The sequence below is a fragment of the Lemur catta genome, chromosome 11, assembly GCF_020740605.2.
Source record: "Lemur catta isolate mLemCat1 chromosome 11, mLemCat1.pri, whole genome shotgun sequence".
NCBI classification, from domain to species: Eukaryota; Metazoa; Chordata; class Mammalia; order Primates; family Lemuridae; genus Lemur; species Lemur catta.
This window is the reverse complement of record NC_059138.1, coordinates 12,148,589-12,161,237: the sequence shown is the minus strand read 5'-3', so window position 1 is coordinate 12,161,237 and position 12,649 is coordinate 12,148,589. Positions and strand designations below refer to the sequence as shown.

The window sequence follows — 12,649 nt, the reverse complement described above, 5'->3', positions numbered from 1 at the left end:
CATTTTTGTCAGCTGTTCAATACACAACTTTGTTTTATGTGAGTCTCTGTTTACAGACACCTTATTTAACAGATATCATTGATTCATTAACATTGAACTCATGGATGACAGCACTGTAACCCATGCCTGAACAAAGCTCACCTAACACACATATTTTCTCCTTGAGGCACATCATAGCCTTCTCATACTTAGCAACACTACACAGCACGTCAGCACTACTCTTGGGGGCCACTTTAAACAGCAAAATCAACAAACAGCACAACAATGCAAAAAATGGAGCACTAAATAGACCTCAAAAGGGGCACTTGTTTATAATATGAGAGCTGAAACAAGAAAGCAAGAAGGTTATCTTGTTCAACCTCAGCTGTGGTTCTATACTCAATTTTTTTTTTCTTGCTCTGGGCATGTGCAAAAATGACAGTGAAAACATCATGCATATTGATTTTGGGGTTACAAATAAATTGCAGTGCTTAGGTGAATTTGCAAATACAGAACCTGTGAGTAATGGGGATCGACTGTAACTGCTCCTGTGAGTTTGCCCCTCCTCTAGGCTGTCATACCCCTGTGCCAGTCATCCACCCAGCACTGGTGAAGGCCTGCGGGGCAGTACACGTGGGGGCAGGAGTAAAGTCCCAGGCCCTTCTGGCTCTCTGCACCTGCATCTGGACAAAGTGGCTCCGGTAGCCCAAGGGCAGCCCTCTAAAGAGAGTTTCAATGCAAGGCTGAGAAGCAAAGTTTATAGACGGGCACAGTGACAGGGCAAAAGGAATCCAAAGGCATGCAGGCAGTGCAGATAGCGTCCATGGCATGCTCTGTGGTTCAAGTCACAGGAACATCACTAATGGGCGGGGAAAATCCCTGCAGAGAGAAAGGGAAGTCTGCGCAGCTGACGGGGCTCGACACCAGGCCTGGGACAATGTGTGACCCCTGGGTCCAGGCTTCGGTGCTGTTGCAATGACTCTAGCACATTGCTTGTTTCCATGGCCGTAATCCCTCCTGTGACAGAAGAGACCCAGACCTTGTTCCCACGGACCTACCCCAGGTCTACCTAGTTCAGTACCTGATATTCAGTAAATATTTGGAGAAGGCATGAAGATAACAAACATCACCCCTAGTCCCAGAACCCAGGTAGATCCCACCTTAATCCCTGGGGATTCGCCCTGGACATGGTGGGGCTAGAAGCCCTGCCCCCTGTCATCTGGCCTAAGGCAAAGTGGTCATTTTAAGGCCTGTGGGCAGGCTGATGGCTCTGTAAGGAGCCCCATCTCTTACACACCGACTGTCATTACGGTCAGGGGAATCTATACAGATAATTTGGCAGTAAAGAAAAATGGTTTTCTAAAACCATGGATTTATAAACTGTACTAAGAGTTGTCTGTCTCAGGGAAATGTATATGTATGTACTTGATCCAGTAGCGTTCTAGACTGAATTGTGTCCCCTGCCCCCAAAATTCATATGTTGAAGTCCTAACCCCCAGTACCTCAGACTGTGACTATATTTGAAGATAGGGTCTTTAAAGAGGTCATTAAGGTAAAATGAGGGGATTAGAGGGGGCCCTAATCCAGTATGACAGGTGTCCTTGTAAGAAGAGATTTGGACACAGACACGTCCAGAAGGAAAACCATTTGAAGACATGGAGAAGGCGGCATCTACAAGCCGAGGAGAGAGGCCAGGAGCAGATCTTTCTTTCACGGCCCTCAGAAGGAACCAACCCTGCCGACATTAGACTTCTGGCTTCCAGAACTGGGAGAACAAATTTCTGCTGTTGAAGTCCCCCCGTCTGTGGAAATCTGTTAGGGCAGCCTGAGCAAACCAACACAGGTAGTTACCCCTCAAGCCAAAGAAGAGAATAGGCACATCTTCACCTCCCATTGGCAAGAAGTCTTCGGGGTGTCAAAGACTTTACCCCACAGATTGGTCAAAGTCTACCATCATGTCCTCTACCCACCAGTATTATTGTTCTTGACTGAATAACTCTGGCTTTGGGAGAATCACGGGTTATTGCAGAAGGCTGTACCCACGGTGAAATCAGTTATCAGTCCTTCTTGGTAGAAGGGGCTGGTTTTCCTAGGAGGTGGGTGTGGTGATTTTGAAGAGTTGAGGGTTTTGTGCTGGGTAGTTCCCATTTGCCCTTCTAGGTCCGCTTTCCAGCCTCCTCCACCCTGCTGTGCTCCTGGAGGCTGACCTCCATGGTGGGGTCAAGAGCATTCCCTAGCTGGCCAGCCTCCAGTGGCACCCACCGACGCGAGGCCTGCGATCAGAGAAGAGAGTGGAGGACGGGCAATTACTGACCTTGCTGTTTCCTTAGGCAGCTAGTCGTATCCCTGTGCCACAGGCCTGCCCTATACAGTCCTTCCTCTGCATTCTGGTAACTTCCTTCCCCACCTTCAGGGCTGGTGGGGGTCCCCCTTTTTGCTGCTAGCCGCAGGATGCCTCACCCTCACCCTCCGCTTTCCCCAACCCTGCTCACTCCGTTGTAAATAGTCTTTCCTGCACTCTTGCCAGCTACACAGTCTGAGGGTGCCACCTGCCTCTTCCAGGGGGCTCTGCCAGACAACAGACTGAAAGCAGAGAGAGAGGCCCCAAGACAGAAGCAAGGCCAGCGAATGGGGTGTTCCTGAAAAAGGTTTATTTTCACAGACTGGGAGGAATAATCATACCGAGTGGACAAGTTAAACGTTTTCTCACAATTCCTTTCAGCTGCCCAGACTCTGTGGAGGCGTGTGGCGACCCAGGGAGGCGACAGGAAGCAGCTGCCTAGGGTGACTCAGCGGATGTGTGGCAATCAGCCTTACCCCAGACAGGCCACAGCCCCAGGAGCTTCAAGGGAAGGAAGCTGACACTGCAGTGACAAATATTGTAAGTACTGGTACCCTTGCCCTCGTCCTCATGTTTATTCTGATGAAATTAAGAAGAGATTAACGGACTTGGGGAACAAGGAGAATCGCAATAATCACATCTACATGTATTGCACACATGCAAATGCACACGTGAAAATGCTTTACACAGATCTCATCTACTTTTTATAAAAAACATATTTAGTAGAGATTACTATTATACCCATATCAGAGCTGATAAAATACTCAATTGAGAGAAATTAAGTAACTTGCTAAGGTCACGCAGACATTAGGTTGCTCAAATCCTCTGACCTCCAAAGTACAGGCTTTTAAGCCTCTCAAGAATAGAGAAATCACACAATAAAATTACAGGTTCACCCTTCCTCCTTGCTGTTGGCAGGAAGGTGCAAGCTGTCATCTTGGACCGTGAGGTGGAAGCCATGTGCCAACGATCTGGGCCCTTGACAACTACACGAAGTGGTCTCAGTCCTAGAATGCCTATCTCCAGCCTTCTGTCTTGTTTAAGACAGTGGTGTTTTGGGTTTTCTCTCCCTTGCAGGTGAATCTACCTCTGGCTGATGCACCACGTCAAGGATTTTGGTCTTGATCCTAAGAGCTCCCGTAGGAGCTGATGCAAAGCAGTGGTTGGTGACGGCCTCGATGGACCGAGGCATATTAGGATGAATCAACAGGCCCTTGTGAATCACTGGTTGCAGTAGGGAGAGAGAAGATTTGAGAACATCACCCAAGATTCTGGCTTGGGCAACTGAAGATTGTTGAGGCCATTCACCGAGAAGCTCATTTGGGGCAGAAGGTGGGGATTTGGACTCTGATGTGGCAGTGCAAGGTGTCTGCATTCAATGGAGGGGAGGAAGCGAGACTGGAACTCACGTTCTGCTCACCCCGCTTTCTGCCAGGCTTCTCTCCCCGACCAGGCATCTCGACAGCCCAGAGTCTTCTGATTTTGCCCGCCATCCACTCCTGGGGCCACCTGTGTGGTTTGTCTTCCAGGGCGAGCCCTGCTGAATCCCTGAATGATTCCTTCCCCAAACCCCACACTGTGCAGAAGTTACAGCAGAGCAACAGCAAGCAAGAGGGGTCCTGCCTCATACGCTCTTAAACGCTGCTCTGCGTCATCTTTAGGTGGAGAAAAATCCTTTCATAATTAGGTACCGCTTAATCTGTTTTATAGTTTTATACATTAACCATTATTTTATATTTTCAAAGTGAGGCACACCTATCTACACATCAAAGTTTACAAAGCAATTAAAATAAAATTTTATAAAGAAACTTGAAACATCCATTCTTTGTAACACCAGATTGGTGAGTTTCCACAGTTCTTAGTAGTTGACAGAAACAGAATCCTAAAATTGTAAAGGGTTCTTTTCCCATTGTCCTGTGTTTCTGTTTCACCCTCTTTCACCCACCCCGCATCCCATCTCGCTGCCACAGAGACGGGGAGAGAGACACGGAGGGAGAGATCAAGGCGTGGCACATCCATGTTTGTTCTCGTGCTTATTCAATGTTATTTTCAGTGAGATGTGCACTAAACTCTGTGGGAGGTGCTGATGCTAGAATACCACAGAGTCCTAGCCTTGATGCCAGGCTGGTAGGAAAGACAGACGAAACATGGAACAGTGAACAACGGAGTGGGAAGTATAGGAACAGAAGCACAAACAAAGTGGAGTGCAGGGGAGGAGGGAGCGCTGCAGAGCGAAGCTCCCCCAGTTTACTGTGGCCCACACAGCAGCCCCGAGCGACCCCATCCTGCTAGGCCCCCGCTAGGCCGCCAGCACAGCACACCAGGGGCGGGAGGGCGACCTCTCACGGGCTGGGAACAGGTGTGATGGTGTATTAGCTAACACATACCCATAGTAGAACATGCTTGTCCTTTTTAATTACACAAAAACAAAAACCTCAAGTGTCAAAGTCCCCAAACCTCAGTGATCTCCCCCTACCCTATTCCCATCTATCACCCACCCCAGGATAACCAGCCACTGTTAACAACCTGGCGTGCGCTATTCCAGAAATTTACATATATCTCAGGCAGGCCAGTCAGAAGACAGAGGAGGTGCAAACAGATTTTGGGGATACCAGTGTAGCAGCCATAGCAGCTGTCGTGGTGTGTTTAGGCATGTGTGCCCTGGCACCCCTATTCTTTTGCAGATACTAGGGGAAGAAAAAGCATGGCCTTTGGTCCTTCATGGTGGGTCTCCTGGTTTCCATGACTCTGCACTCAGGTCCTCCTCAAGCGTGGACTCTCTGCCCACTCCCAGTCTCCTTCCCCGGCTTCTCTTCTGCCCTGGAAGTAGTGCCCGCAGGGCTCCTTCCTCCTTGGTCCATGGCTCCTCTCTCGTCCCTCCAAGGCCAGATCTTTTCCTCACCCGTGTCATCCCTGACCCTTCTCTCAGACCCTGGTCTAAAACTGAGCTCATCTTCCTCATGGAACTTGCACGGACGCTCTTACCTGTGCCAGCCAGCAAGTCCACCTGGCCCTGGCCCCCCTTCCCTTGTCCATGTCACACAAGCTCCTTAAGACATGGGACTTAGTTCTGCTCACTCCTGTGGCACTAGCACTAGAACAGTGCCTGGTTTACTGCAGGTGGTTAGTAAATACTTCTGGGATGCCAGGTGGGGGACAGTGAGTGCTCTAGAATGTTCATCACTAAGCACCACACTCATTTCTACCTCTCAGCCTCATCTTGCCAAATACCTTTCTGTACTCTTCCCTCTCTGTCAGCAATTGCTCTTTTCCAGGAATATGGCTCATAAAATAAGATGACATATTACTTTTCACATTTAAGTCTTCAGAAGTAGTAAGAGCAAAGCAGAAGAGTAACGAGCAAAAGCATAACACAGTTTTTCACATTCTCAAATAATTTCCCATGATTCAATAAGCAGAAAAAGGGAACAAACTCAGGATTGGATATAGATTTCAGATTCTTTTTCTTTCAAAGACACATTTTATACAACTTCCAACATTTATACTTTCAAACAAAATGAGCAAAAAATACACCGAGTGCAAAAAAATCAAAGCAGAAGTAATACATTTTTAATTTCATTATTTTAAAATACAGAAATTGGAAAGAATACCAAATACAACTTTAAACAAGTCACTTGTCCTCCCCTATAATAATCAATGTAAGCTACTTAAAGACTTACAAATTTAAAATAAAACAGAAACAAAATAAATACTGTACACTTTCCCTGCCTGCAGGCAAAAGATGGGAAATACTGTTATGAATCGAAAAAAGTTGCTCTTCAAGCTTCAGCATCCCACTTCCCAGCCACACCCCGCTCCACTGTCACACGGTGGGCTTCTGTGCTGAAAGAACACACGTGTGCACACACACTGACTGCCTAATACAAACAGACAACACCACCCCGCAGACCCCCAAACAAGACGGAGAAACAGTCACCTTGGACTGTGGGCATAAAAATCAGTAAGGAAAGTCAGTCAGGCTAGCAAAACATTACTACAAAACTAGTAAATACATAGCCAACAACTGTCCTCTTTTCAAATTTCACAGATTTAAAACCCCTAAAACCAATACTATTCCTCCCCATTAACAACCCCCTCCAAAAAACAAAACAAAACAAAACAAAAGAAAAACAAAAAAACAACTTGCTGAAGCACTGGCAAAGTTAGACATTTCACAGTAAATGTGAAAGTTCATATTATATTATCTCTTAAAATGAACCTTTTCACCCTCTTTCCACAGCATGAAACTGTTATGGCTTAATTTATATTAAAAGTAGAAAAGTCTCTTCTGAAGGAAATACAGTCTGCGGAGATGCACACGCATTTCCTGATCAGTGCTATTTCATACCTAACAACTGCATGACTTGCTTTTGCAGTCAGAAGCTGTTTTTGGAAAAATTGAGGTTATAGATTTTGATTCAGTCTAACCATAAACTGTAAGGCCCTTAGTTTGGTTTAGGTTTCTTTTGCAAGATAAAATAACCTTGGGGTTCACTTAGCAAGTTACACCTCAGGTCCCTGACTATAATGTGGAAATTGTATGCGTGCTTTGTAAAAATAAAAGGTTACTTATGAATCTCGGAGGGAAGAAATGATTCTAGGCAAAGAATCAACTCCTTACTATATATTACATTTAATGCTGGTAATTTTTACCAGCCAAAATCCACCAAAGAAACATAAGAGTATGTCTGGGTTTATTCCTGCAAAATATTATGTATTCCAGCATTTAAGATCATTGTTTTGGTGAAAAATCTTGGGAAAAAATAGCTGACATTTTAAAAAGAAAATGGCCCAAATAAAACTGATTGGAGATAAGTTTTACCTTGATAATTAAGTTCTATTGATGACTGCTTTCTGAAATAAAGAAAAGTGAATTCGGAACGTCACAGGTCTTGCATAGGTAAGCTACTTGCAGGTCTAGGGCTACGCGGTAGCCAGGGTTTATTATCAGTGAAACAGTGCAGAGCAGATAAACATGTCGGAAGAATCACTGAATAGTTTCAAAAAGGCTTTAACAAAAAATTGTAATGTTGTACTTGTTAAGACAAAGCCTTAGGACACTAGAAAGGGCACCAAGGGTGAGAGGGAGAATCGAAGGGTATTTCAAGTGAGTATTATTTTCTCCTTTCCATAAAGAGGAAAAAAATACTATGGAACAATAAAATCACAGTCAGTCACAATAAGCTAATTGCTTTGGAAACAGGTGTTTGCTTCCTAATGACTTTAATTTTTAAAAATTTATGTGGGGGATGTCAAATACCTGACTATGGCATGACGTTCCCTGGAAAATTAAAACAAGGGAAGGAAGGCTACAGTGTCTAGTAAGGCTACAGTATTAAGACTACACTACAACAGCAATATAGTGAGCAAATCAATTCTTCCCCTTTCTTTCCACCTGGCTTCCAGTAAGCACGTGAGCATCAACCACCAGAGGACAAGCAGAGGCTGCGCAGCACCATGGAACAGGGGCTGTTTTAGGAAGCAAGGTATCAGAGGTCCCAGATTGTGTGTCCCCAGGCAAACACTGCCCTCTCTGGGTTTCCTTTGTCTCCTTTATTTATGAGTGATACTCTTTTTCTAGGATAATGATCTGATGCTCAACCTTCTCAAGATTACTTCAGATGAAGGTCTAGGGACATCAGGAAAGGACTGGTGAGCAATTAGTTTAATATTTAAGGAGAAAAATGAACTTCTGATAGTTACTTCTAGCAGTAGCACACTGGGTCATACAATTATTCCAATCAACTCTAGTCTTATCACTACAGAAAGCATCTTTTGAAAATAGCTAAAAGAATCTTTTCTGTTGAAGATGTGCAGTGGAGTCTCCTTTCCTACACTACTGCAGTGCTTCCTCTCTTTACTCTCCCAACAGCTGTCTTTGCGGATTCCCATCTTTCTAACCACCTTACTGTCTTCCCTAGTTCACTGGGTAGTTGCTAAATCATTTTCATTCCACACTTATTTCACCTTTTTCTAGTAAGTGAAGAGTATGCTCAATTGGTGGGTCAGACTCAGGAAATCAGGAATTTTCTAATTCCTCTTTGAGAGAAACCTAAAGTTATCTTTCAATTACTTCACATCACCTTAATGTACTTGAGCATAAACAGTCTCACTTTCCTATCCATTAACCATTTATTTCTTTTTCCTTCACTTTCACCATGGAATCTGATTTTAATTCAGCACCTTGTTAGAGAGTCTTCAGATTTTTAAAGTAGCAGGCCCTGGGCATATATTTGATATGAAATAAATTTGATGAATAATAGCAGTTTGCATTTTAAAATGGATATAAAGGTGCACTCATTATCAGTTGCAACTTAAATAATAATAAATTTGCTATAAGTATGATATGTTAATAGACTAAGGAATGCTTTTCTATATGTTTTTCTTAGCTGGTTATCATAATAAGCATTATAATCTAAACTTAACAAATGAGAAAACTAAGAGAAAGAATAAGTGACTTATTCAAGGTCACGTAGCTGACACCTAAATGGTAGAACACGGACAAAAACCCGGGTCTTCTGCTTCTTTCCATACTATACCATGCCCCTGTATACTGCATTAAATTACTAACTTTTGAAATGTTTCTTAAATTTTGAAAAAGAACTCAGGTCTTTGTTTTACTTTTACTTCTACAGTGGCATATCTTGGTTGAAACTAATAAAGTTATGATGTTTTTTATGAATGGACCCTCTTTTGCTAAAGTTTGCTTAGAAGTGAAAATAATACTGCTAATTTCCTGGAGAAGATATCTTCAAGGGCAGAGACCAAAACTGCAACTTTATATCCCCCCCCACAGTACCAAGTAGTGCTGAGCACACAGTAGATGTCTGAGAAGTACCTGTTGATCTCCTATGAATAAATACAGTAGAGTACATTGAAAAGGCAATAATTAGGATTATTAAAAAATAGAAAAGTATTTAAGCTAAGTATTAGTGATAAGGATGAACTTATTCCTCTTGGAGTTCATGATTTCAGTCAGAATCTTCAATTTGTATGCTTTAAAAAGAACTGATATTTACGAAGTTCGATGTATTTCTAGGATACTGAACTACTCTAAACTGCCAGCTTTATATTGTTTACATCATCCATCAGTATTGAAGAGTATAATATTATGTGATGTTGTGAATTACAGTACAGTGGATCCCAGGTTAAGTGTCACTTATTTAATAATATAGGAAAATTATCATCTACTATTACTATTAAACTTGCATATGTTAAATCGTAATTCTCAATTTTACATATTTGTATTTGCTTACAACTAGCTAAATGCTATCACTGCTGTCTTCCTAAGTTGTGGTGTCTGTGTGGTAGTACTGTTCATAAATGAGACTAAAGGAAAAACAAAAAGTTGTCTATTACTGTCAAGCCCAGACACCAGCAGCAGTTACCTCAAAGTTCAGCCACTTGCACGAGACAAAGGGATGTGTCACAGCCAGTAACTCTATAGGAGGTAAAGGAAAGTTTCACTGGATCAGTGGCTGAATTTTCACCAATTTGGAAAATACATGTATTCTGTTACAGTGTGTTTTGAGCTTTCTAACTTAATCAGTTAATGGGCTAAAACTGCCAAAAAGGAATCCACAGTAACTTCGCTTAAAAATTCCATATACTAGCTACTCAAAATTAGTATTTATTGGCCTAAGTACATAGGGTGAATGAATACTGGCCACAATTTTAAGTCATAAATTAAGTTTTGTCTTAATTTTTATGGCTGAAGAAATAAAAGGTAGTTAAAAATATTTAGAGTTATGAAAACATGTAAAGAAAAAAAACCCACCCTAGATCATGATGTAACTGGAAAAAGGAATTATAGCTCTTATTTCCTAATCCAAAATAAAAACATGTACTGTAACACCAGAACAGGGTCTGTAGAAAGCCAAGACATCACAATAATATACTGTGTGGGAAGGTAGAAGAATCAGTCAAACTCTAATTTGTGACATCTTGAGATAAAACTACCAGTGAATGACGGACTCTACCCACGTCTTCACTAGTTTTGGCATAGTGTAGACAGAGTTTAATTAGGCTGTTTATAGACACCGAGGATTTCCATAACATTCTTCCTGACACCCAGATGAGATTCAAACTTTGGTCCACTCACTCTGAACCAAAAAGGCTTATTTATAAGCTATTTCACATTTATGCCATAAAATTTTGGAATGGAGACAGAGTAAGAAATATTTCTCATTGAAAATATACATTTGAATGCAACCATGAAAGATGATGGTATAGTTTTTTTTTGTTTTTTTTTTTGTAGCAATTCAAGTGACACTTAGTACAGAGGAGAAAGTCCTGCTACCTTGCTGAGTAAAAAAAAAACCCACAAATCTATAATATGGCCATATTTCTTCTCCATAAAAATAAAATTTATCCTATTTGCCTATATTTTCTTTGTAGGAATTTGTAAAATGCTCTATTGTCAGACCTGGGAACATTTCCAGCCCACTCCCAGAAATCACTTATTTTTATGCTATGGGGGAGGGAGAAGGGAAAATAGAAGCTATTACAAGCAACTGAAAACTGGCATTTAGTAAAAATTGTACATAAAGGAGATAAATGATTAAAGTTCAACCAGATACTTAACCTCAACATGAACTAGTCAAGTTAGGATAGATGGAAGAAACTGCAAAGAGCACCCATTTTACTCCAAATCTGTATCTTAAATAATTCTTTAGAAGGTTAAAAAATAAAAAAGTAAACACACACACACACACACACACACACACACACACACACACACACAGAAATCTCCAACATGCTTGCTTCTATACAACTTAATATAATTCTATTATAGTACGGCTTATTATGCAGATTTGAATATCCTCAGTCAAACCATATTTTCCAACAAATTAGGTATAGAGAATAAAAGCATTGTAAGATACAACCTTTGCAGCAGGTGTTGGTCCTGTTCACCAACACTGGCATTATGAAGAAGGCCTGCTATAGTTAAAACGTATTTGGAAAAACTACAAACATGACAATTTAACCAAACTTATAATACTTTTCCCACAAGTAGGAAAAAGATATTAAAGCTGTTCTCTTTGGGACCCAGATATCATCAGCAGAAATGAAAATGCAAGAAGCCTATTTTTTTATATTTAGAAGAAAATCACAATGTCAAACAAAATGAGAAATGAGGGATCTTTTATGGAGTTCTTACACATTGGCTATGAAAGTGTTTCCCTGCAAAGAGAAGAGTCTTGTTGGGTCATCACAAAATGATGGGGAGTGCAGAGGGAAGTTGGGATATAAGGTAATTAACCTGGATAACAGTATGCACCTTGGATGTTAGCAAAAGCGAAGCTAATAGCTTATAAAAAACACATGAAATATATAAAATAAAATTTTCATATACATCTTAATTTAAAATAATTAATGCATCAAATCCCTGTTTAAGACTTTAACCTGAATATCAAATTTAAGAGTCCAGACTAGTTACTGTTACTGTGGCTCTTCCCCACATATAACACACACACTATCAAAAATAATTTAAAAACCTTCACATTCTTAAATCTAAATTAGTGAGATATTTCTCCAGAAATCTTCCAAATAAATAGCTTTAAAAAAGAAAGAATTTATAAGCTGTTAACTTTAAAAAAAATCTGTTAAATAAATTACTGATAATTCTTTATCCTACCACTGAAAATAAATCAAGACACTACCAACAACAAAATGAAATTCAAGCCCTGACAAGAGACCCTTTCCAGTTCAAGGTCTCTTTTTAAGGTTCTACCCTCCTTCTTCCTCTCCCCCACCAGGTCCAAAATGGTTATTGCTGAGTGGGTGTGGCACAGTGAAAATGCAGCATCAGGTTCGTTCTGTTCTTCGGGCAGTGTTCTTACTGTACACGCAAATTGCTCCAGGCAGGGGGATGGCGGAAGCTCCAGGCTCCTGCACCCCCGAGACTGGTCTCCAAAGGGAAAAGTGGCTGCAACAGCAGCTCTGTCACACAAAGAAACGTGCATGGCCATTTCTGTTCAACTTAAGGATCTTCCCAAGACGTTGTTTAGCTGTTGCCATTCCTTTTTTTGGGCGTTTACCTATAAAACACCAACAACAGTGTAAATAATGATGAAAAGCACACTTGGCAGACAGCACCTGGAAGACTTAAAGGGAGAGCTTTATGGAAAGTAAGCCCTGAAAGTGTTCTCAATGGACAAAGTCATACTTTTGGACTTCCACTGTTTAAAACTCTTCCGCCTGCTCACATTAGGGTTACAGGCCAACCTCCTTCGCTAGACTTACTGGGCCCTCCCACAGTTTGATCTCTGCCTAGCTCTTCAGCCTCAACTCTTGCCTACTGTGCCTCACACTGTGCTTTGGCAACAA

At 41.7% G+C, this 12,649-nt stretch overlaps 1 protein-coding gene across 2 annotated transcripts in view; it reads right to left on the bottom strand.

Moving 5' to 3' along the window:
• Positions 1 to 5,760: 5,760 nt before the first annotated feature.
• The window catches only part of KDM7A (lysine demethylase 7A), a 74,759-nt gene continuing 67,870 nt past the window's right edge, over positions 5,761 to 12,649 (bottom strand). For both annotated transcript variants that reach the window (XM_045565283.1, XM_045565284.1), the window contains exon 20: positions 5,761 to 12,360. In XM_045565283.1, the coding sequence (XP_045421239.1) occupies positions 12,266 to 12,360 (95 nt within the window). In that variant the 3' untranslated portion in view covers positions 5,761 to 12,265. The remainder of the gene's footprint in view (positions 12,361 to 12,649) is intronic.